General features: G+C 46.6%; 1 protein-coding gene across 3 annotated transcripts; it reads left to right on the top strand.

Annotated features, from left to right (window-relative positions):
* The first annotated feature begins 243 nt into the window (after window positions 1-243).
* On the top strand, window positions 244-24,235 carry MMP28 (matrix metallopeptidase 28). Of its 3 annotated transcripts, none has more exons than XM_083588120.1 (8): window positions 248-634; window positions 7,658-7,734; window positions 9,681-9,868; window positions 14,256-14,477; window positions 15,933-16,178; window positions 17,693-17,842; window positions 19,635-19,802; window positions 23,197-24,235. In XM_083588120.1, exons 1-8 carry the CDS (start codon window positions 527-529, stop codon window positions 23,592-23,594), a joined length of 1,557 nt encoding a protein of 518 aa, XP_083444246.1. In that variant the 5' UTR covers window positions 248-526; the 3' UTR covers window positions 23,595-24,235. The 3 variants fall into 3 exon arrangements, with proteins under 3 accessions (XP_083444248.1, XP_083444246.1, XP_083444247.1); XM_083588121.1 differs by lacking the exon at window positions 248-634 and adding an exon at window positions 848-901; XM_083588122.1 differs by lacking the exon at window positions 17,693-17,842 and having other exon boundaries at window positions 244-634.
* The last annotated feature ends 106 nt before the right edge of the window (window positions 24,236-24,341 follow it).

The raw sequence follows: 24,341 nt of genomic DNA, 5'->3' as shown, positions 1-24,341 counted from the left end.
GTTCTTGGTATGAGCTTTCGTGTGCATGCACACTTCTTCAGATACCTGAAGATATTCTTCAGATACCTGAAGATATTCTTCAGATATTCCTGAAGATATTCTTCAGATATCTGAAGAAGTGTGCATGCACACGAAAGCTCATACCAAGAACTAACTTAGTTGGTCTTTAAGGTGCTACTGGAAGGAAAAAAAAATTTTTGTTTACACTTCGAGGTGTTTCATTAGACTCACAACGCACGGGCGTTGGCTACCCCTGTTGGATTTCTGCCTGCCGCGCAAAAAGACGCCGAGTGGGGAAGGGGAGTGGTCCCTTCAAGCTGTCCAGCCTAAGGAAAAGGGGAAAGCCTCGTCGAGGTTGCGTTTGTGTGTCTGCGCGAGGGCAGGAGCTGCTCAGCCCGCCAGCTGCCTGCCTGCTTGCCTGCCTTCCTGCCGTCTCCTCTGGGCGTGCTCAGCCGGCGCCGCCGGATGGGAGGGAGAGAAGGAGGCTGAGCAGGGCTCCGGAGAGCAGCTCTCATCCGGCTGGGCGATGGCCGCAGCCCCGATCCTGGGTCTCCTGCTTCTGTCGCGGCTCTACTCCCGAGGAGACACCGCGGGGCTCGGCCGGGCGGGGGCTGAGAGCCAGCAGGAGGCGGAGGTGAGGCTCCCAAGAGCAGGGAAGGGAGGGGTTAATGCCCAGATTTCTTCCCAAGAAAGAGGTGCTCATGAACTCTTCTGGCTAACTGGATGCAAATGAGTTTCTGTTTTTAAAACCTGGGCTTACTCAATTGTGTATGTGTGTGTGTGTGTGTGTGTGTGTGAGAGAGAGAGAGAGAGAGAGAGAGAGAGAGAGAGAGAGCCCTCTCCAACTTTCAGAAACACCAGCATGTGGAGAAATATTACCTTCCTGGGCACCTTCAGACTGGTGGGTTTTTATTTTATTTTAATGTGGGCGTTTCCTGCAATAATTATGGCACAACAGCAGGGCATCATTGGTAGGTTTATTCTGATTTAGCTTGTGCCAAGATGCGTCCCCAATGCTATCATGCTATTGCTGTCTGGAACATAAATCAGAGGAATAAATGTGTGGCAGAAAGTTACAAGACTCCAGCAGGGAGCGATGAGTTATGCCCTGATGGGAAAGGAAGCTGAGTGACAGCTCCCAAAATCTGCAGACACCAACAGCAGAGAAGGCACCATAGCTCAGTGGTCAGAGCATCTGTCTTGCATTGAGAAGGTCCCAAATTCAATTCCTGGCATCTCCAGGTAGGGCTGAGAGAGAGCCCTGCCTGAAATCTTGGGGAGCTGCTGCCAGTCAGTATAGGGAATACAGTGGTACCTCGGGTTAAGTACTTAAATCGTTCCGGAGGCCTGTTCTTAACCTGAAACTGTTCTTAACCTGAAGCACCACTTTAGCTAATGGGGCCTCCTGCTGCTGCCGCGCCACCGGAGCACTGTTTCTGTTCTCATCCTGAAGCAAAGTTCTTAACCTGAAGCACTATTTCTGGGTTAGCGGAGTCTGTAACCTGAAGCGTATGTAACCTGAAGCATATGTAACCTGAGGTACCACTGTACTGAGCCAGATAGACCCAATGGTCTAACTTAGTTTGAAGCAACTGCCCATGTTCCTATTTAATTGTGCCATTAACCAGAGGCATGAGGACTGGATTCTTTTTTTATTTTTAGGTGAAGGTCGGTAGCTCAGTGCTAGAGCACCTGCCTTGCTTGCAGAAGGCTCCAAATTCAATCCCTGGCATCTCCACCTAGGGCTGGAAGAGACCCCCAGCCTAAAATCCCAGAGAGCCTCTGCCACTCAATATAGACAGTACTGAGCTAGATGAATCAATGATCTGACTCGGTCTCCTATGTTCCTAGAATTCAAACGGATGTGTGTCTGTTCTTAATTACCTGCCCTTTTCCCGAATGTTCCAGGGCAACAAATTAAAACACAATTTATTTATTTTTTAAAAAACTGTTTAAAGCAATTTACAATTACAGTGGTACCTTGGGTTACATACGCTTCAGGTTACATACGCTTCAAGTTACAGACTCTGCTAACCCAGAAATAGTGCTTCAGGTTAAGAACTTTGCTTCAGGATGAGAACAGAAATTGTGCTCCGGCGGCACGGCAGCAGCGGGAGGCCCCATTAGCTAAAGTGGTGCTTGAGGTTAAGAACAGTTCCAGGTTAAGAACAGAGCTCCAGAACGAATTAAGTACTTAACCCGAAGTACCACTGTACAGAAATAAGCAGGGCTCTAAAAATATACCCCTCAAGTATCAAAAGACAGGGTAAAAAGGCGTTCTATTCAGCATTCTCCAGAAGCTGTACCACAAATGGGCCCGGCCTGGTGCATTTCTCCTGTGAGAGTTCCATAGTTTCTCAACTGTGTGAAGAAGTCCTTCCTTTTATCTGTTCCAAAACTTCCAACTTCATTGGATGCCCATGAGTTCTGGTGTTATGAGAGGGAGGAAATTTTTTCTCTGTCCACTTTCTCCGTGCCCATATATCATTCTATAAACTTCTTTTGTGCCATCTCTTACTCATCTGTTCTCTGGACTAAGAAGTCCCAAACCTTTCACCATAGGGGAGTCACTCCACCCTCCTTCATCAACAACATCCTTTTTGAGGTGAGACGACCAGTGTCCAAATGCAGTCTCACCATAGATTTGTATAACGGTATTATGATACAGTGGTACCTTGGGTTAAGAACTTAATTCGTTCCGGAGGTCTGTTCTTAACCTGAAACTGTTCTTAATCTGAGGTACCATTTTAGCTAATGGGGCCTCCCGCTGCCACAAAATTTCTGTTCTCATCCTGAAGCAAAGTTCTTAACCTGAGGTACTATTTCTGGGTTAGCGGAGTCTGTAACCTGAAGTGTCTGTAACCTGAAGCATCTGTAACCCGAGGTACCACTGTATTGGCAGTTTTATTTGGCCCCTTCCAGCTCTACAGTCCTATATGATTTTCATTTCATTTCCTAATGATCCCTTGCATGGAGTTTGCCTTTTTCGTAGCAACCGCACATTGCGTTGACATCTCCATTGAGCTATCCACTACAATCCCAAGGTCTCATTCCTGGTCCGTCACCTCCAGTTCATACCCCGTGAGTCTATATGTGAAATTACGATTGCTTACTCCCAAACAATTTAGCATCATCAGCAAACGTGGCCACTTCACTGCTCACTCCTAACTCTACAGTAGATCCCTTATAAACATGCTAAAAAGCACACAATACATATGCGCTCAATACATCTCTTTCTTTACATGCCTTCCTGGCCTGTGGCTTTCTGAGCACAGCCTCTGGCCCACACCATCTGGAGAGCTTTCTTTTGTCTGTATTCAACCCATCCTCCATTATGCTAAACAAGGATCTGAGAGGCAGAGGGCTATGGAAAGGTCTCCTGTTTGTTTCCTGCCTTATGGAATATTCTATAGAAAAGGGCATTTCCTCCTTTGCAGGCTTGGAGGGAGAACAGGGTGGGGGAAGAGAAGCTGCTTGGAATCTTAAGAGAGGCTTGGAGTCTTAAGAGAGGCTGTTTACTATGGCCTCAGGATCGAGGGCAGAGCCTTGAAAGCTGTCATCTATCTGATCTATCAATTTTAATCTATCTATCTCTAAGCTGGATGCCTTCATCTAATCAGTTAAGGTTGCGCTGCTGTTATCTGGAGAGCTTGTAACCAGAATTAGGCTCTGCCTGGGGGAAGAGGAGGAGGTGAACAAATGTCTTCTAACTCAGCACTGGTGTGCAAAAAGGAAAAGAAAAACCTACATCATAGTGTCGCTGTGAGAACAAAATGGGGGCAGAGGGACAGTGCATACCACTTTGTGTTTATTTTATGCTTGCTTTTCTTAGCATACTGAATGCATTTCCCCCCAGTGTCCCCCAAATTTCATGATCGCTGAAGTACATCCCACCTGACCCCTGAATTAAAATTGGGGGCACAACTTCACTGTCACACCTGAAACAAGCTGTATGCTTTTAGCATGCAAAGGTAGAAATCTCACATTCCTTTTCAAGCACTTTAATGACAAACATCACTGCGGTCCACCGGTTATGCTTTTCTTCATCATCATCATCATCATCATCATCATCATCATCATCATCGTGTCACCTCCAGCTGTTTTGGGAGAAGACTTTTCCTGACCTGCTTAGCTTAGGAGCTCATACACAGTGTCCTGCTGTGATTAGACAGGCTGCTTTCAGATTTTGCCATTTTGGGGTGGGATTCAGTTGCGCTGCACGGCATTTATATCCCATATTTTCTCCAAGGAGCTCAAGGTAGCGTACATGTTTCTCCTCTCTTCACATTCGAGCCCCACAACTGTGGTAATTGTACTTTACAGAGTTGTGCAGAAGTTGGCCTGGGTGGTTTGACCTGTTTTTAATAGTTCTCTTTTCTCCTAGAAAAACCTGGCAACACTTGCTTTTCAAAGTTTAAAAACAACATATGACTTGTACCTGCTGTACTTGCTCTGATCGGATTGAATGTACAAGAGAAGTAGCTGATACTTGTGTTACTGAAACATATTTTACACAAATTTGTATCTGAGATTGACTGATATTTACACACTGACTCTGAGGACCGGTAGCAGCGTACACAACACACTTGCTGCTTTCACTGTTGAAACTCTCACACAGTTGATAACTGAACTTGGGGCGAAATGCCTCAGTATATATGACATCACAAGATTCTATGCTATAGCATTAACCCTTTGCACAACATTTCGGATGCACCATTCCCACAACAACAACCCTGTGAAATAATTTGGACTGAGAGGCAGGGACTGGCTCAAGGTCACCCAGTGAGCTTCCATGTGACTGTGTGGGAATTTGAACCCTGATCTCTCCCAGGTCCTAGTGTGACACTCTAACCACTACACCACACTGCTTCTCATTCACATGCTGGCAAATTCAGGTTCTCCAATTAAATTCAGACATATATTTTTTATCACACGTTCACAATGATTTGTGTTCTGGTTAATTTTTGTCCTGCTTTTGTTTCACTATAACCCTTCTGGACAGCAACAATGTGGTAGCATTGGGGAAGCATTGCAGAACAAGCTGAAGCAGAATATATCCAGAATATATGCAGAAAATACCCTCTCTTACTACACTGGAACTTATAGGCAGCCAATGAAGCTGAAAGTTGGAAGATTCAGGACAGATAGAAGTGCTTCTTCACTTTAAACTATGGAACTCACTCCTGCGGCAGCCAGTGATGTCCACCCACTTGGATGGCTTTAACAGAGAATTAGGCAAATTCATGGAGGAGAAGACTATGTTCTGCCTCCACAGTTGGAGGCAGCAATACTCCTGAATACCAGTTGCTGGCAACCACAAAAGGTGGTGGGCTTCCCATAGGGACCTGGTGGCCGCTGTGAGAACAAGATGCTAGACTTGATGCAAAAACTTGCCATTTGCGAGGGGCCCAAGGTTGATTTGGTGCTTTTGCAAACAAAAAGAGGAAAATAAGCACCACATAGAGTCTAACAAAGAGGAGTTTCATCACTGTCCCTAGCATTGCTGAAACAGGGGGAAGGCATGTCAGTCTCACCTTTGTGTCTTTGGTGGGTTTAAGTCAGCCTTCCCTAGCCAGCACCTTCCAGAGGTTTTGGACTACAACTCCCACCAGCCCCAGCTGGGGTTGATGGGATTTGTAGTCCATAACAGCGAGAGGGTTGGGCCCCTGGCTGGGAAAGTCTCGTTTAAGTATTTCTGAGTGGTCCAGCATTAATGAAATTGACACATACCCTCCAACATGCCTGGGAGGAAAACAGGGATATGAGTCTTTTGGGGCCGTGCTCCCAGGCGAGTCACGTGACTTGCATGAGAGCACGGCACCCAAAAGCATGCATCTTTCAGGGCCACGATCTCGCAGGAGCCAAGCAGGACATTCCAGGAGCCCATCAGAAGCTGAGATGGCTTCTTTAATTTCCAGGATGTCCCTCTTATGTATGTTGGTAAGGTTTCTCCCCAATGTTGACTGTTTCACAAAAGGTGAAAATTGGAGGGTGGGTCAGTGGGAAGACCTGACTTTTGGAGATATTCTCTGCTGTGGAAAGGGAGGGGGAAATCTTACCATACACTCCTATACAGGAAGAGAGAGAGAGGACTGATCCACACAATATGATTAAAGCTTCTACACACATTTGAATCATATGACTCATCCTAATGAATCCTGGGAACTGTAGTTGTTAAGGGTGCTGGGGATTGTAATTCTGTTGCAGGGAAAATACCATTCCCAGAATTCCTCAAGGAGATGTTCTTTAAATGTGCATTGAAGGTGCTTAAAATGTATGTTTCAGACCTACCAGTTCCTTCACCAGGGGATTTAAAGATACAGATACTTAGGATTTTGTTATGCCATCTCCACTTCACCTGATGAAGGACCTGATAGGGCTGAAATGTGCAGGATTATAAACTTTTGGATATTAAACTGCTTCTCTATTAATCTCTTTTTAGAAGATAGCCTTGAAGATTTCTAATGCAGAAAGACTGGAAATCTAAGTCTAATGTTAAACAACAGTATGAAATTTTGTTACTTTTTATTAGATTTTTTGTGATCGTATTTTTTGTAATTGTAAGCTTTTAAAATTGTTTTTAATATTGTGTCTTAGATTGTAATCCATCCTGGCACTTTAGGGTGAAGGGCAGGCAATAAATTAAAACAACAACAATAATTCCCGCCCCCTCATTTTGCCTGGATTTCCCTTTTGCTGCAAGGACAGAGGAATAGCAGCAAAAAAAGGAAAATAAAACAAAGACCTTCCTGTCTCCTCTCCATCCCCCTCGCCCCAGGTCTGCTGTCCCAGGTATGTGGCATCTCACATCTAGCAGGCCTTGGGGCGGAGGGTCTCTGATGACTGCCTGGCTCTCCAGAGAAATGGAAAAATTTATGGCCTCTGCTTTTTTGTTCCATGCGGTGGTGTTTATGTCCGGAATCTGGGCTGATAAGGGGAAGGGAGAACAGAGCCGGCGCACAAACTCTCTCTGGAATGAAGAGGCTAGGCTCAGCCGGACTGAATGGACTGTGAACAAAAGCTCGGGTTTTTTTGCAGTTTGGAAGGGGAGCCGCTTCTTGGCAGGAGTAAAAGGTGCACAAAGAGAAATTGAAGTGACATCAAGATCCACCACCATGCCTCCGAAAAGTGCTTGGAAGCTTTAGCTGTTCTAGAATACTGCGTCCAGGCTGCTGACTGGGTCCACTTACAGCGAGCATGTTACTCCCCTGTGAAAACCAGCTTGTTGCTGGTTTAATTTTTCTGAATGTTTTAATTTGTTTTTTTTTCTAAAAAATGTCCTTGTTTTCTTCTATTTGTAAATCACTTTGAGGTTTCTTACAATCAAGCTGTGTATGAATTTATAATAATATAATGCAATACAATACAATATAATACAATACAGGCTTCCTCAACCTTGGCCCTCCAGATGTTTTGAGACTACAATTCCCATCATCCCTGACCACTGGTCCTGCTAGCTAGGGATCATGGGAGTTGTAGGCCAAAAACATCTGGAGGGAAGCCTGATTAATATAATATAATATAATATAATATAATATAATATAATATAATAACATTTACTGCATAATCTCTGGGCAGTGGGATCCTCTGTGCATAAGATCAACATTTTCTGACAATCTTGATCTAATTTTTAATCCCCCTCTCCTTTTGATTTTAGAAGTTCCTTAGAAAATATGGCTACTTTGGGTCCATGCACCGAGGGTTGGATCCAGCTGAATTCTCAGAGGCCATTAGGTAAGTGTGGCAGCTGTCCTGTGGCTGCCACCAAACTTGTCCCAAGTTTGTCAATGTGGGGTGGAGCATGCAGAGACAGACCCTTCCTCCTTCTTCCATTTTACTTATATGTCCTGGGCTAGCCAACGAGGTGCCCACCAAAAGTTGTGGACTACAAGGCCCATTGTCCCTGGCCATTGACCATGCTGACTGGGGCTGATGGGAGTTGAACATTAGGAGGCCTACAGGTTCCTGCACTGCCGCACCCAATGATGTTGCACGGTCTGAGGGCACGAGGGCACCACCTCGCCCATGAGTTCTAGTGTTATGCGAGAGAGGAGCTTTTCCCCATGAGCATTCTGGAGTTTTATACTTGTCTAGCTATTGGGATGCATTAGCATTCATGTGTCATCAGTGGGGGAGCATTGCTGAACGACCAATAAAGCAGAATAAACCCACTGCTAGGGCACTGTTATTGCATCAAGGCCTTGTTGCAGAACACGCCCATAATAAAACGCCTGTCTGGAGGGGTCCATAAATTAACACGTGCACATTTTATTAAAGCGTTGTCTCCCTGCTTGCTCTCTCTTAAGATGCGGAGTGAGTGGGCTGCCTCGGGAGGACAGCGCCAGGCAGATTCTGAAGGCCTGCATGTTAATATTACTTCAACTGCTTTAAGACATTCTGCTTTAAGACAGCTGCATTGGAATCGTGGCTCCTCCAACTCTCAAGCCTGGCTTGTAAAACCCATCCCGTTCTGCTCAGCCTTGCTGCTCTTTCTCTCACTCAAAGCACAGAGTGAGGCCTCTGCTCTGTCGTTTTCCCTTGTATGGGCCTAGCCTCCTGTGGAGGACAAGATCTGTACAAACGTTGCAATTCGGGCCCGGCTGGAAGATTCCAGAAATGCCATTGCTGCATTCTGGACTCCAGCCATCTTCAAACACTCCTTCTGAGAATTTATTATTATTATTATTATTTAAATTTTCTCCCTCCGCCCTTATCCCACTGTCGCCGCCAAAGCCCACTATTGAAAGTACTTCCCTGTTCAAAAAACAAAGTTACACTGAGTGTTTCAATCATATGACGCCACTGCTTTATGGCAGGGTGAAGGGGACAGTGAGGTGTAGTGGTTAGAGCACTGGACTAGGGTCTTGGGGGGGCAGACCAGGGTTCCAGTCCTGGTTCAGCCATGCAGCTCAGCTGGGTGACCCTGGGGGCCAGGCCCTGCCTCTCAGCCTAACCTACCTCACAGGGTTGTTGTGAGTGTGAATTGGGGAAAGGGAGAAACATGTGCACACCACCTTGAGCTGCTTGGAAGAAAAGGTGTGATATAAATGTAATAAATAAATTTTTCACCCGGGCTGCCAAGCAGCCAAGAACCTGGGACCTTTTGCATTCAGAGGGTCGCCTCTGTTGCTACAACTCTTCCCCAAAAAATTAGGCAAGATTCTAGTCCTCGTGGATCTGGATAAAGGGCTAGTTTAAATGGGAACATGGGAAGCTGTCTTATCCAGAGTCAGACCACAGGTCCATCCAGTTCAGGATTGTCCATACTGACTGGCCAGCTGCCCTCCAGGAGTTCAGACATGAGTCCCTCCCAGTCTTCCCTGGAAATGCCATTGGAGATTGAACCCGGTGCCGTCTGCATGCAAAGGAGATGCTCTACTGCTGAGCCACAGCCCATCCTTCAAGGTACAGCCCTCGGTTCCTCAGGGGAACTTGTGGCCTCTTGCATCCCAGGTGAGAATCAAACATAGGCCACACACAACCCGTACATTTAAAGCACATAGCTTCTTCCCCCAAAGAATCTTGGGAACTGTAGTTTGTGATGACTGCTGGGATTGTAGTTTGGTGAGGAGAAAGCTACTGTGCCCAGGCCTCTTCTGAGGAAGTATGTGATGCGGATCTCAACCTAGAGACCTAGACCAACAAGCATCATCGGCCAACCAAGTCCTCCTCTCTTGCAGGGAATTCCAGTGGGTGTACCACGTGCCCCTCAGCGGTGCCCTCGACGCCTCCACCATCCGCCACATGAGCCTCCCCCGATGCGGCGTGAATGACCTAGACAGCCGATCCGCATGGAAGGACAGGGTGGATTCGATGCTTTCGGGAAGGGCGGTCAGGAGGAGGCGCCGGAAACGGTTCTCTCATCAGAGTAAGTCTTTCTGGGGTTTTCCTCTGCTGTTGTTTTAAAGCAGCACTTTCCCCCTCTCAGTGCCCCTCTTTTCTGTGCCCCGTGCCACAGCCTCTGGTGTGGTGCAGCCTGCCTTCTCTTTTGCTCCCCTATCCCACCCCGACTTCATGCAAATCCAGGATTGTGATGCAGCACTACAAATCTTCCAATGGCGGGGCTGCGTGATGACAGCCTTACGTTCATATGTACATAGGAAGATAGATAGTGAAACTGTCCCACCAGTGGCCAGTGTCATCGGATTTCACTGTCCCTCCTATGGGACCAGGAGTATTCAGTGGCTGAGTGTGCTTGACTGTGTTAGGCTGCAGGGTCAGAGCCATTGCCGCCCTCTGGGGAAGGGCTGTGACTCAGTGAAGGGCATCTGCTTTGCATGCAGAAGGTTCAGTTCCGGACAGCATCTCCAAGCAGGGCTGGGATTATTTTGTGCGTGAGAAACCTGGCGGTCTGCAACCAGTCAGTGCAGACAATGCTGAGCTGGATGGACCAATAGTCTGATTCACTCTAAGGCAGTGATTCCCAACCTTTTTTTGGCCATGCCCCACCTAAGCATCTCTTAAATCCTGATGCCCCCATCCCCGTGACATATAAGTCTTATTATTCAAAAAGTGAACTCCTATTCACGTGGTAAAAGGTAAAGGACCCCTGACAGTTAAGTCCAGTCGCGAATGACTCTGGGGTTGTGGCGCTCATCTCGCTTTACTGGCCAAGGGAGCCGGCGTTTGTCTGCAGACAATTTTCCCGGGTCATGTGGCCAGCATGACTGAGCCACTTCTGGCGAAACCAGAGCAGTGCACGGAAACGCCATTTACCTTCCTGGCGGAGCGGTATCTATTTATCTACTTGCACTTTGACGTGCTTTTGAACTGCTAGGTTGGCAGGAGCTGGGACCGAGCAACAGGAGCTCACTCCGACACGGGGATTTGAACCACTGACCTTCCGTTTGGCAAGCCCTAGGCCCAGTGGTTTAGAAAGCCTAAAAAGCCATTGACTGGTCTAAACAAGCTTCCAAATTGCCCCCCTTAAAAATCAAATTGCCCCCCTGTGGGGCGTGTGCCCCCACGTTGGGAACCACGGCTCTAAGGCAACTTTCTGTGCTCTCTACAGACTATCAGTTAGAGTAGCTGCTTACCCACAGCCAAAAATTAAGAACTGCATCACTCCCAGAAAGAAGTCAACCAGGTTTGTATCACATATTGCTAGATTTTTAAATAGTACTAACAGATGCAGAAGGGACGTGGGTGGCGCTGTGGGTTAAACCACAGAGCCTAGGACTTGCTAATCAGAAGGTCGGCGGTTTGAATCCCCGGGATGAGGTGAGCTCCTGTTGCTCGGTCCCTGCTCCTGCCAACCTAGCAGTTCGAAAGCACGTCAAAGTGCAAGTAGATAAATAGGTACTGCTCTGGCGGGACGGTAAACGGCGTTTCCGTGCGCTGCTCCGGTTCACCAGAAGCGGCTTAGTCATGCTGGCCACATGACCCAGAAGCTGTACGCCGGCTCCCTCGGCCAATAAAGCGAGATGAGCGCCGCAACCCCAGAGTTGGCCACAAGTGGACCTAATGGTCAGTGGTCCCTTTACCTTTACTTTAACAGATGCAGGATTAGAAGTGATGACTATCATTTAAATAGAAATACATCTCGTAACAGTGGAAGATAGTGACCAGGAAAGCTGTGTGTCTGCACAGTTTGCTGTCCAGGCCCCGTTGATGGGTGATTTCAAGGCCCTGGATACTCTCCCTTGGTCACTCCTGGAGCTTCCTGCCCCCCAGCTGAGCAGTTTAAGGAAGCCTCCCTGCCCCTCCAGCTCATGTGAGCCAGAGTGGTGTGGGGGCTTGCTCAGCTGGAGGGCTGGGCAATGTCTCTTGCCTGCTTCTTTCTCCCCTAAGGTGGGAAGGAAGAAGTAGCCAAGATACATTCCGACCTTCGTGATATATCAGTATATTGCAATAGTTAGCTGCTGATATATCATGCTGTTGAAAAGCAGATATGGCCATCCCTGTTGTCAAGCAGGACATCTTGCCATGCTAATCCCTGCTAAGCTGGGCAGGTGGGAAAGAATGGCCTGGGAAGACCATCTTAAAGACCAGGCAGGTTCATCAGTCTTCTGGGCGTTCTGGTTCTCCTGAACCATTTAGGATGTTATAGTTCACAGCCAGCACTTTGCACCATGAAAGCTGCAGGCAGGGTCTTGTTTTTAGGAGCAGTTAACGTAAGCTCTGAACAATATTCTTGTGCATTGGGAAAATCCAGGTGCTGGGACTGGACTTTCCCTGTTTACCAGATCCCCTGCCTGGAGATCTTTCCTAGACAGCCGAATGAGCAGCTGTGCTTTAGGCCAGCCGTGGGAAATGTAAAATGGGGAGATTAGGCAATTGCTCTAGGAGGCCTCAAACTGTGCCTGACAAGGCAGCATCTGTTCCCGACAGTGGGGGAAGAAAAAGCCAGGGCTCTGCGGCCCAATTTTCCTCTGTGTTGTTTTCACATGTGTGTCCTTTCTGACATGAAGCAGACCACTCTGTTGGCACGACTCCCGCATTCTCGCGCCCTTCAGCAGTTAAGCCTAACTATATGTCGGTGGGACAGCGCTGTATAATGTAGCAACAACTTGGGTGACTGACAGCTTGGCACTTAATGCAAAAGAATGTAAGAAGACCCCTGCAGTTGGATCAGACCAAAAGTCTAGCACCCTGGTCTCCCGGTGGTCAGCCGGGTGCCCCGATGGGCAGGGAGAGTCTGATGGATGTTTGTTTTGATTCAGGAGTAAACAGCAGGTTTTCCAGGGGGGACACAAGAAAAACATCTTGGATCCTCACCTAGAAATCACAGGACAAACAGAAGAGTTTTGCACCAGAAGGACCCTCTGGAGCAGACCCATCTTAACTCCATCTTAACTTCTTCTCCACTGCCCTCCAACTCGCTCCTGCAAAGAAACACACCTGGGATTGGATTGGCATTTAGAAATATGTGTATCTTCCCTCTGGGAACATGACTACAGCTTGAATCCATTCCAGGGATCCTCGAGGGCAGCGCTCAGATGTTTGAGTCATGTTTCAAGAACGGAATTTAATCACTGCAATTGCTTTGGGGGGAGTTAAAACAGGTTTGCACCACGCCCAGGGTTAGGTGTGACTTTTCAGCCCTGCTGCGGGTTGCAGTGGGAGATGGGAGATTGGGGGGTGGGGCACACAGAAAGTCAGGAGGCCACAACAATTGTTTGCTAGCCTGCATTAGTCATTTGAGGTTGGGGGGCGGTGAGGACAAGTTTATGTTTACCATTTTATAAGTCTTCCAGCCCAGTCACCTAGAGACATTTTTTAATCGCCGCAGGAGAGTGCCTGATTACATGTCTTGACAAGAATCAGGCTTTTGACAGGCACTGTGTCCAAGGGAACATTCTGAAACTCTTGATATTAAGTTTATCAGCATGGAGTTTTTATTCCTTCCCAGAAAGTAAAATTCTATGATTCTATGATTCTCAGTAAGAAGAGAGAGTTATTTGTTTACTGGTTCTGTTAAAAAGAAAAGCAATCTTTGCATATTATTATATGCATGTGCACTGTAACCAGCACATAAACAGATAAATGATAATGATAATATTATTTAATTCCCTCCCAGCCCCAATCGGAGGTATTCTAGGCTCCCTTGACATCTGCCTAAATAGTTCTTGTGAGCTCATTGTTTATCCTGTGTCCTAGCAGGAAGCTAGCCCTCCCCCCAACAGAGAGGAAACATTTTTGTAAGAAGTTTTCAAGCTAAAAGAATATTTTCTTGTCTCTTTGTCTGGAGTTAGGAGGGGAGAGAAGTCTGATTCAGTTCACGTTTAAAAGGGAACCTACCTGATTTTGCCATTTCCAAAACAACATGCAAACTGAAACACAGCCGTGTACACTCCTCCGAATTTTGCAGTGCAGTTCTGCAGCTGAGTAATGGGTAGGGGAAAATGCAGATCTTAGGGTACAAGGTGTATAAAAATGCAGATATTAGTGAAAACAATGCTCAAAAATTCATTAGATCAGGCAAAATTGTATTGCAGAAATGCGTGTGTTAGGATGCATTGAATACAAAATTGTGTATATTGGGAGGGATTTGCACTAAAATACTGGTGGATTTTCATGAGGACTTCAAATGAGCCTTAGGAAGAACTTTGTGACAGTAAGAGCTGTTTGACAGTGGAGCGAATTCCCTTGGAAGGCATTGAAATCTTCGTAGGAGATTTTAAAGCAGAGGTTGGATGGCCATGTGTCAGGCATTCTTGAGCTGTGATTCCTGCATTGCAGGGGGTTGGACGAGATGACCCTTTGAGTACCTTCCGACTCCTCCGATCTATGATTCTGTCTCTTCCTTTTTATAGGTGGCAAATGGTACAAGCGACACCTGACTTACCGAGTGGTGAACTGGCCCCGGTACTTACCTGAGCATCAGGTGCGCCAGGCAGTGAAAGCAGCCTTTGAGCTCTGGAGCAATGTCTCCTCTTTGGTTTTCTGGGAGGCTGCAGGGGATCCCGCCGACATCCGCCTGACCTTCTTCCATGGGGACCACAACGATGGTGTGGACAATGCCTTTGATGGACCAGGTACTCCTGTCCTCCCTTTGTAAGCCCATGGAAAAGGGATGGCAAAGCCCTGGCTTGCCAGATGTTGCCAGGCTCCTAACGTCCATAATCCTTTGTTGCTGGCCAGGCTGGCTGATGCTGGTAGGAGTTGGGAGTCCCACAACACCCAGAGGGCTGCAAGTCTCCCACCCATGCCTTGTGGAAGGGCAATGGCCCAATAGTGGAATAGTCCCAGGTTCAATCCCTGATAGCATCTCCAGGTACAGTTGGACCTTGGAAGTCAAACAGCTTAGTTTCCAAACGTTTTGGCTCCCGAACATCGCAAACCCGGAAGTGACTGTTCCGGTTTGCGAACTATTTTTAGAAGCTGAACATCTGATGGGGCTTCTGTGGCTTCCTGCAACCAATCAGAAGCCGTGTTCTGGTTTTTGAACGTTTTGGAAGGCAAACAGACTTCCAGAACGGATTCCGTTTGACTTCCAAGGCATGACTGTACTTCCAAGTGTTTTGCCGTTCATCAGCAGGAAGGTTTGGTTTGGGGCTTTGCTGAAATGGGTATTTTACAGTGTCTACGACAGTTAACCAGATTTCCAAATATGCCTCTGGATCCCCCAAAAAAGGTTAGGGACCTCTGATCGTTTCTTTTACAGTTGTACTGTTTGAGTGCTCAAAAACAACAGCGCACAAACAAGACAAAAAAGAAATGAACTGTGCATGAATAAAAGAAACAGAAAGCTCAATTCACTTTTACAGGTATCATAATAATATAGATTCCTATAAGGGATGTTTTGGATGTAAGAGTCACAGGTTGATAAAGTAGCCTCACCACAGAGAGGCATGTGAAGTGCAGTGTGCTAGTTTTATTTACAAAGCATATTGACGGAGATGATACAACATCAACATGGTCTTGTTTTGAAATCTCTGTTAGAACCCTCTGTGGTGGACTCCCCTTCACTGGAAGTTTTTGAGCAGAGGTTGTATGGCCATACATCGGGGATTCTTCAGCTGTGATTCCTGCATTGCAGGGGGTTGGACTAGATGACCCTTGGGATTCCTTCTGATCCTAAAATTCTGTGATCCCATTAAATGCTCAGGCAAAGCAATCCCCCACACCCTCCCAAGCCACCCATGCCTAGGGGGACCCAATGCAAACTTCCTGTGTTTAGCAATTTTGAGTCTGACTGCAGCTTCTTGTGAGGAATGGCAGGATTTCATTGGCCAGGAGAACTACCCCAGGGTCCAGGGTTCGAGATTGCTTCACTTTTTAAATATGATTTTTGGCATGATTAGCTTAATCCATGCCTTGCATGGTCTCTGTGGAAAATGAAGGGTGGTTTACAAGTATTTTTGATAAACAGAAGGAATCATTCAGTCTCCACGAAGCCGGGTTGCAGAAAAGAGGACTCCTGCCTTTTAATGTGTGGATGAGACCGCTGCACTTGGGAAGTCTAATGGCATCTCCTCTCTCACCCCCAGGGGGCGCCCTGGCACATGCCTTCTTCCCCCGCCGGGGCGAGGCTCACTTCGACAACGACGAGAGGTGGTCGCTGGACAGCAGGAAGGGGCGCAACCTCTTTGTGGTGGTGGCGCATGAAATCGGCCACACTCTGGGCCTGGAGCACTCCCCTGTGCGCAGTGCCCTCATGTCCCCTTACTACAAGAAGCTGGGCAAGGATTTTGTCCTGAACTGGGATGACATCCTGTCCGTCCAGAACTTATACGGTAAACGTGGTTCGCTTGTGATTTATTGTTATTTTATTGTCTTTAAATCTCACCTCTTCAACCAGGGAGCTCAAGGTGGCGTACATAATTCTCTCACCTCATTTAATCCCCACGACAAGCCTGAGAGGTCGACCAGGTCACAGCCAGTGAACTTTATGGTCAAGTGGGGGATTTGAACCCTGGTCTCTCCCAGGTCCGAGTCTCACACACTAACCACTACACCCCACTGGCTCTCACCACTACCACATCCTGTGCCTGTTTTCTTAAGGAGGAGGAACACAGATCCATGGTTTCTCAAGCGGGATGATGCTGAACTGCTGTAAACTAGGGATTGTTTGACAGTGGCACCAATTGCCCTGGACGGTGGTGGGTTCTCAGCACAAAACTGTATGGATATACATATATAATTTTCCACACCTTTGTTAGGGGTTTTTAAGCAGAGGCTGGATCACCTAGGAGGGAAATTGCGGCAAATAGATTTCAGGTGGTTGGAAAGGATGAGTTTTGAGGTCCTTTCCAACCGTGTGAATCATATGAATGGGGATGGGAACTAGGGATGCTTGAATCTGGCAGTTTTTGTCTCTCTCAGGCCACCTTCGTCCCATACATTTATAGCACCATGAAACCACTTTAAACAGTCATGGCTTCTCCTAAAGAATTCTGGGAGCTGTAGTTTCTTCAGGGTGTTGAGAGTTGTTAGGAGACTCCATTATTCCCCTCCCAGAACTACAATTCCCAGAGTACCCTGTGAAAAATTAAACCACCCTGGGAGTTGTAGCTGGGCGAGGGGAAAAGGGGCAGCCAAATAACTCTCAGCACCCTTAGCAAACTTCTCATGATTCTTTGGGAAAACCCATGTGATACTGCGGTGCTGTAAACGTACGGTGGGGGGGGTGTCCTCAGTTTCTAATTTTTCCATTCTTATGTTCATTTCCACAACATTTTGCAGATTTTCTTTTAAAGTCCTCATGAAAAAGCACCAGCATTTTAGTGCAAAATTTCTGCTAACACTCACATTCTTGTATGCAATTTTGCCTAATATAGTGCATTTTTATGTTGCTTTAATATATACATTTTTGTATACATTACTAAGAATCATAGAATCAATGAATTGCGGAATTTGAAGGGACCCCAAGGGTCATCTATCGCAAACCCCTGCAATGCAGGAATCACAGCAGCTTAGCTGAGAAACTGCATTGCAGAATTCAGAAGAGTGTGGATTATGAAGGATGACTGTGCTTCTTATGCAACTTTGCCTGATATATACACAAATTGTGCCCTTCGCCCTTTGCTTCAACCCTGACCCACCCTGAGCCTTAAGTCCGGGACTGGTTGTACAGCTAAATACCACATATTTGCATGGACCCAGATTTTTAAATTTTATTTCTAGCCTGGTGGTACACCTCTTCTGAACATGGAAGTTTGACATAGGCAGTGTCCATGAGCACTTTCCAAGAATAGACACTCAAGCCCAGTGGCTGTTTTGATGGGACCTTGTGATTTCTTTTTGGCAGGCAAGCCTCCCCGGGGGTCTGTGGTCCAGCTCCCAGGAAAATTATTTGCTCACTTCCAGGACTGGAGCCAGGATCTTGAAGGCACTGAGCACCAGGGCAGTGACCACAGTTCTCATTACTGCTGGTCATTCTTTGATGCCATAACCATGGGTAAGAAGAGATAGTGCATCAGCTGGAGAATGGGTGCAGGGTGGTGGCCAAAGGGCCAAACTTGGACAGTAAAATTCCCTGTGGAGACTGTCCTATTGCATTAGGCACAGCCTTTCAGAGTTGTTTTGATTGGATTAAATACTTTGATTTTTCATTTCTTTTCACCTATGGTAGAATGACCTTTCTGGAGTTTGTGTGTCATCATCATCATCATCATCACCATCACAATTTATTATTTATAGCCTGCCCATCTGGCTGGATTTCTCCAGCCACTCTGGGTGTCTTATTTTGTACCCCACCCTGCTGTCTAAGAAAGATGGTTTTTAAATGCTTAGATAAAAAAGTGTAAATGAATAAAGCTCCTTAACAGGTTCTTCAGCAGACCGTGATCCTAACCCCACTTACCTGGGAGTAAGCCCCATATGTTCAATAGGACATATTTCTGGGTAAACATGGTTAGGACTGTGCTGTAAGAAACTTTGCACAGACTGCTTTCTGGGGCATTTTCCTAAGGGAAGCCAAATTCCAATGGATCTCGGGCTACACAAATTATCCCTAAACAGAGTTGAGTGTATGTTGTGTCAGGAGAAGGGCGCTTTAAATTTTGTTTCCCTGCATCAGTTTTTCTGTGGAAAACTGCATGGGAAGTATGTGATTTTTTTTTATCCCAGTATTTTCCATTGGTTGGGATGAAAACTTTCCCCAAACAGAGGACTCTGTTGGGAATTTCTGGGGGATAATTTATGCCATGTTCTGTTTTTAGAAAGAGAACACTATAACCACTTCAGTCTTCTTCCCAGGATCCATTTTGTTGGAGTTTCTTCCACACATTTCATAATCATTTTCTACCTAGAAAACAACAAACCCAACCTATAATGGATAACAGGCATGTTTGCTACCATACAGGTGGCAATATCCAGGAAGGATATTGGGTAAAATCTTCTGGGTAAAATCTGCAATTGAAAGTGCACTTGGGTAGATTCTACTCTCACGACATGATCCACTGGGGCAGATTCTGGAGATGGGGGGTGGGTATTTTCAGAATTCCAGACAGCTCCCTGCCCCCCTCAGTCAGCCCAAGTAAATTCCTCAATCCCCTATCAGAGTTGTGTAGTTCTGGTTACCTCATCTCAAAAAGGATATTTAAAGGTTCAGAAAAGGGCAACCAAACTGATCAAGGGAATGTCACGACTCCCATGTGAAGAAAGGTTACAGCATTTGGAATTTTTTTAGTTTAGAGAAAATGTGAGTAAGAGAACAATACAAGTTCATACAATTGTGAGAAGGTGGACAGAGAAACGTTTTCCTCCCTCTGTCCAAGTATGAAAAGTTGTGGACATCCCACGAAGCTGAATGTTGGAAGGTTCAGGACAGATAAAAGGAAGTCCTTCTTCATAATTAAACTATGGAACTCGCTCCCTCAGAGGGGCAGTGGTGGTTTTAAAAAGACGATTGAACAAAGGCATGGAGGATAAATCTATGGGCAGCTATTAGCCAAGATGCCTGTGCTCTTGACCCCACAGCCAGAGGCAGCAATGCTTCTGAATCCCAGTTGCTGGAAACCACAGGAGGGGAGAGGGCTCTTGGGCTCAGGTCCTGCTTGTCGGCTTCCCACAACCATCTGGTTGGCGACTGTAAGAAGAAGATGCTGGACTAGATGAGCCAATGGCCTGATCCAGCTGGCTCTTCTTATGTTGATATATTCCTGCAGGAACCCTAAGTACCTGGGTTTCTGATCTCTCGCTCAAAGACACAAGACCCTCTCACGCACCTTCTCTTTATTTTTCAACAGACCTGGAAGACAATCTCTATATATTCAAAGGCGGCCATTACTGGATTGTATCCAAAGGAGGTAACGCTACTGGTCCAGACTCGCTCCGAGCCATGTGGCCGGGGCTCCCGTCCACCATTGATGCCGCGGCTTTCTCTGAGGAAGATGGGAAGTTCTATTTCTTCAAAGGTAGCTTGACTGGAGTTGTCTGTGAGGTGGGGAGTACAGATCTTTACATCATCCTGGCACTTCCCAATGACCTTAGGAAAGCTCCTCTCTTTGTAAGCCTCCATCTTCCCATCTGTGATTTGGACGTAAAAGCAGTGCCCTGCCTTTCCAGAACATGCTAATGATTATCGAGATACCAGAGAAGTTACCAGGAGGGCAAGAGGCACTCAGGGGGGAGGAGGGGCAAAGTAGGGTTGGTGAAGGTGTGGCCTCTGGAGAGTCCTGAGGGCCAGATAGAAAGGCCTAGAGTTACACATTTGGCCTCTGAGCCCAAGGTCCGCCATCCCTGCTGTAGTGGTTGACCAGTATTTATCACACCCATTTTTTTATTGGGAAGATTGAGGCTGAGAGGAGAATCTAGAGCAGTGGTTCCCAATTAGCTTAGTACAGTGATACCTCTGGTTACGTACTTGATTCGTTCCAGAGGTCCGTACTTAACCTGAAACTGTTCTTAACCTGAAGCACCACTTTAGCTAATGGGGCCTCCTGCTGCTGCTGTGCCGCCAGAGCATGATTTCTGTTCTCATCCTGAAGCAAAGTTCTTAACCCGAGGTATTATTTCTGGGTTAGCGGAGTCTGTAACCTGAAGCATATGTAACCTGAAGCGTATGTAACCTGAGGTACCACTGTACTGTGTACTTTTTCAAAAGCCAAGCCATGGACCCCCTACGTTTGAAAATTTTGATATCTCTGTGGTAGTTTTTGTTATGTGAATGGTACCACAGACCCCCTGGGTGAGTTATGTAGACACCCCCCCCCCGGGGTCTGCAGACCACAGGTTGGGAACCACAGATCTAGAGAGCTCACAGCTGAGATTCAAACCAAGGACTTCTGTTTCCAAGCTCAAGTCATCTTATCCCACTGGGCTATATGAATTTAAGCTGGGAGCCCTGTTTTGTTCAGTCTTGGCACCTGCTCCAAGACTCTAGTCATACACCTGCTTACTCAAAATCAAATTCTCTTTGAATGCCTGAGAATTGGCTTCCCATTAAATCAAATGTGTTTTAGATTTGTGTTGTTAAGATCATAAGGTAAACCCTGCCGCCATCTCCTGGCTGTTAGCTGAGGTGCAGTCTGGAATTCTAGTATCCAGGACAATGAACTTTTATGGGGAGTGCGGCTTAGATAGCCCAGAAGTGTAGGATGGTCAGGTGGTACCTGGTACAGAAAATTCTTCTCACCCCCACATTAATTCCGTTCCCCCCCCCCCTGCAAAAATGGTTTTACGTTATTTTATATTTTCTTACAAAGGAATGTGGATTCTGGGCCTCTGATAACAAGTAGGCGACTATGGACAGATACTTAAATCTACAGGATGGATTGTGTTTTGGCTTGTGTTATTATATTTATATTTATTGTTTATTTATTTAATAAAATTTATTTTAAAAAACCTGCAAAGTGAACTTTTTTTCGAAAATGCCTGCTCCACTGAATTGAAATTTCAGCCTTCACGACATAAGAAAACAGCCAGTTAAACAGCTATTTTCGTGGCGGAGGGTCAAGATATTAACTGATAGGCATGAAATTTCATATATAGCTATATAATCCCTAGTGTAGTTAGATAAGACCTTTGGAGCAGGCATTTTCAAAAAAAAAAAAGATTTTTATGAACCGCCTTAGTAGGGCAGTAATTGTTCCTTGATAATTTGTCACCCCCCTCCATGATGGCACCTGGGACAGACCGCTCCCCTGCCACCCCTTTCCTACGCCCATGAGATAGCCATGTGTATTATGTCATTTGTGAAGCATACAATTAACATCTCTCTCTCTCTCTCTCTCTCTCACACACACACACACACATTACCTGCATTCCATACTTCCTGCTAAACCAAATCTTCCTGCTAAACCAAATCTTTTTTTTTAAAAAAAAACCCCTCAATTTGTCAACCTTGGCAAAAAACGGGGGGGGGGGGGATAAGTCCTCTGAGCATGTGCAGTTTCACATTTTATGTCTACAGAAATAAAAGCAGGCTTTGCTTCATGCTGCCCTGATGGCATAAGCACACTTAGAAATGTCCCTTTCTGTTGTGGAAAGAGATGTCCTTTTTTTTTAAGTCAAAAGAATAAAAGCAGCACCTGTAACCTTGTACATACCTGGCCAGCCATTGCTAACTAGGAAATGCTTTTATTGAAATCAGAAAGAAAGTGGGGTGTAGTAAACGGTGTCAGTACTTGCCGGGCTTGATGTTGACACTGGATCAGTTTCCTGCTCTCCCCGTCACAGCGCATGGAACGAACAAGTTCAGCTGAACAAAGTTATCCAGAATAGCCCAAAGATCTCTGACCTTCCCTGAATTCAGTTCCCAGAATTGCCAGGTGAACTGATAGTGAATTAAGTTCATTTTGGGGCAGTGGTGGGATTCCCCAGAGGGGGCTAAAAGGCAATTGGATTTTGAATCAATGTGCAATTAATGGTTACTCTTTTGAAATTTATTGTGTTATGGTCTTCAAGTGCATTCTCTCTCTCTCTCTCTCTCATCTCTAGCCCAGTGGCTCCTAAAGTATGTGGCATTGCCCCGGGGCAGCGGTGGGATTCCCCAGAGGGGGCTAAAAGGCAATTGGATTTTGAATCAATGTGCAATTAATGGTTACTCTTTTGAAATTTATTGTGTTATGGTCTTCCTTAGTGGGTCATGCAAACCGCTATTTGGAATAATGCTTTTTATACTGTAGGGTGGGGCACCCGGGGGGGTGAGAGTTTATGGAACCGAGGGGGCAGTGGCCCAAAAAAGGTTGAGAACCACTACTCTAGACTCTTTGGACTCTTTTAAACTTAAAGATCATAAGTCTTGGGGAACATAAATTAAACCTTCCACACTGTGTGTGTGTGTGTGTGTGTGTGTGTTTCGACATTTTCTTAGTCTCCAAAAGTATGTCTTTATACTTCAGCACAACAGCATAGCTCAGGTGGTAGAGCATTAGACTCTTAATCTCAGGGTTGTGGGTTTGAGCCCCACATTAGGCAAAAGATCCCTGCATTGCAGGCGGCTGGACTAGATGACCCCTCCTTCCAACTCCACAATTCTATGATTCTAGCTTCTTGGACTCCAGCTACCATTGGCCATGCTGGCTGTTGGGGCTGATGGGACCTGGAGTCCAGCACCACGTCTGGAGGGCCACAGCTAGAACCCAGTCCTCCCTAATTTAAAAGAACCATAGAATTATAGAGGTGGAAGGGACCCCAAGGGAATTGCAGGAATCTCAGCTAAAGAATCCCTGACAGATGGCTATCCAAACTGTGTTTGAGTACCTCTCCCATGAAGGATAGGCCACCACCTTCCATTCCACTGTTGAACTTTTCTTACCGCCATGAAGATCTGCCTTGCCTCATCCTGCTCTCTGTCTCCCCCTGCAGGTGGCCGATGCTGGCGCTACAAAGGCTCTTCCCTGAACGCCGGTTTCCCCCAGAAGTGCAGCAGCACGGGGGACCTCCCCCGACACCCCGACACAGCGCTCTATTTCCAGCCCCTCCACCATCTGGTTCTTTTCAAAGGTCCCAAATACTACATGGTGAGCGGAGAGTCCCTCCAAGTGGAGCCGTACTACCCCAGGAGCCTGAAAGACTGGGGAGGAGTGCCTGCCATGGCGAACGGCGCTCTCACGCGTCCTGACGGCTTCGTTTACTTCTTCCGAAACGACCAGTTCTGGAAATTCAACCCCGATACGCTGAGGGTGGTGGAAAGTGGGAAATGGGCCTCCCAGCTAGGGTGGCTCGGTTGCCAGGATGCAGCCCTCAACCAGGCGGTGGTCTGAGCTTCTGCAGAAATTTCAACGGCTTTCATAACAAACTTCCCAAAGTCCAGAACTCGGATCAGCGTTTGTGGGTCAGATGCTTGACGGTGTTGGAAGTTGACCTTTCATTTTGTCGCAAGCGGACTTTTGTTTCTTTTTTAAAGGAGTAACTGAAGCCTAAGAGAATACCTCTTGATGCAGAAGAAGAATATCAGGTGCCTGACAAATCATGGCACGGATTGGGCGGGTGATACAGCTTCTTGCGCCACATTGATTGGAAGAGGACGGGTTGGCATTCTAGCCAATCGAGAAGCATTATAGGAGAGGGAGGGCGGTGGGCACTTCCGTTGCCTCTGGTAACTGGCTAAAACCTTATGGCAGAGCTTTCCAAACTGTGTGCCTCGACACATTAGTGTGTCGGCTGCAGTGTGTAGGTGTGTAGTGTGAACACTCCCCACGCTCCTCCCGGGGCTGCAAAAGGGTTAGTTTAACCTCTGGCTTGCTAGTAAAACAGAATTACTGCATCGCGAAATGATGCATGTCTAAAAAGTGTGTCACCAACATGAAAAGTCTGGAAAGCTCTGCCGTACGGAGGCCAAGCTTCCTTTAACAGCTGCCCATACCCTATTCAACTTCAAGCCGTCTGTTCTTCTGTCTTCCATCTTTGTCCCAAAGCTGGTTACTGCAGAGTGGACAAAAACAGGGGGAACTTCTCTTAAGAACCTGTCAAGGCTCTGCCAAGGCTTTGGGAAAGCTATTCCTCCCCCA

Source organism: Podarcis filfolensis, assembly GCF_964270895.1.
Source record: "Podarcis filfolensis genome assembly, chromosome: 15".
In the NCBI taxonomy this organism is placed as follows: Eukaryota; Metazoa; Chordata; class Lepidosauria; order Squamata; family Lacertidae; genus Podarcis; species Podarcis filfolensis.
The sequence above is the reverse complement of the archived record's forward strand: the minus strand, read 5'-3'. Positions and strand labels throughout refer to the sequence as shown.

Excerpts from the sequence above, each read along its gene's own strand:
- MMP28 (XM_083588120.1), top strand. The coding sequence starts at position 527 with ATGGCCGCAGCCCCGATCCTGGGTCTCCTGCTTCTGTCGCGGCTCTAC. Across the intron at positions 7,735-9,680 it reads GAATTCTCAGAGGCCATTAG|GGAATTCCAGTGGGTGTACC; the intron begins GTAAGTGTGGCA and ends CCTCTCTTGCAG. Across the intron at positions 9,869-14,255 it reads GAAACGGTTCTCTCATCAGA|GTGGCAAATGGTACAAGCGA; the intron begins GTAAGTCTTTCT and ends TCCTTTTTATAG.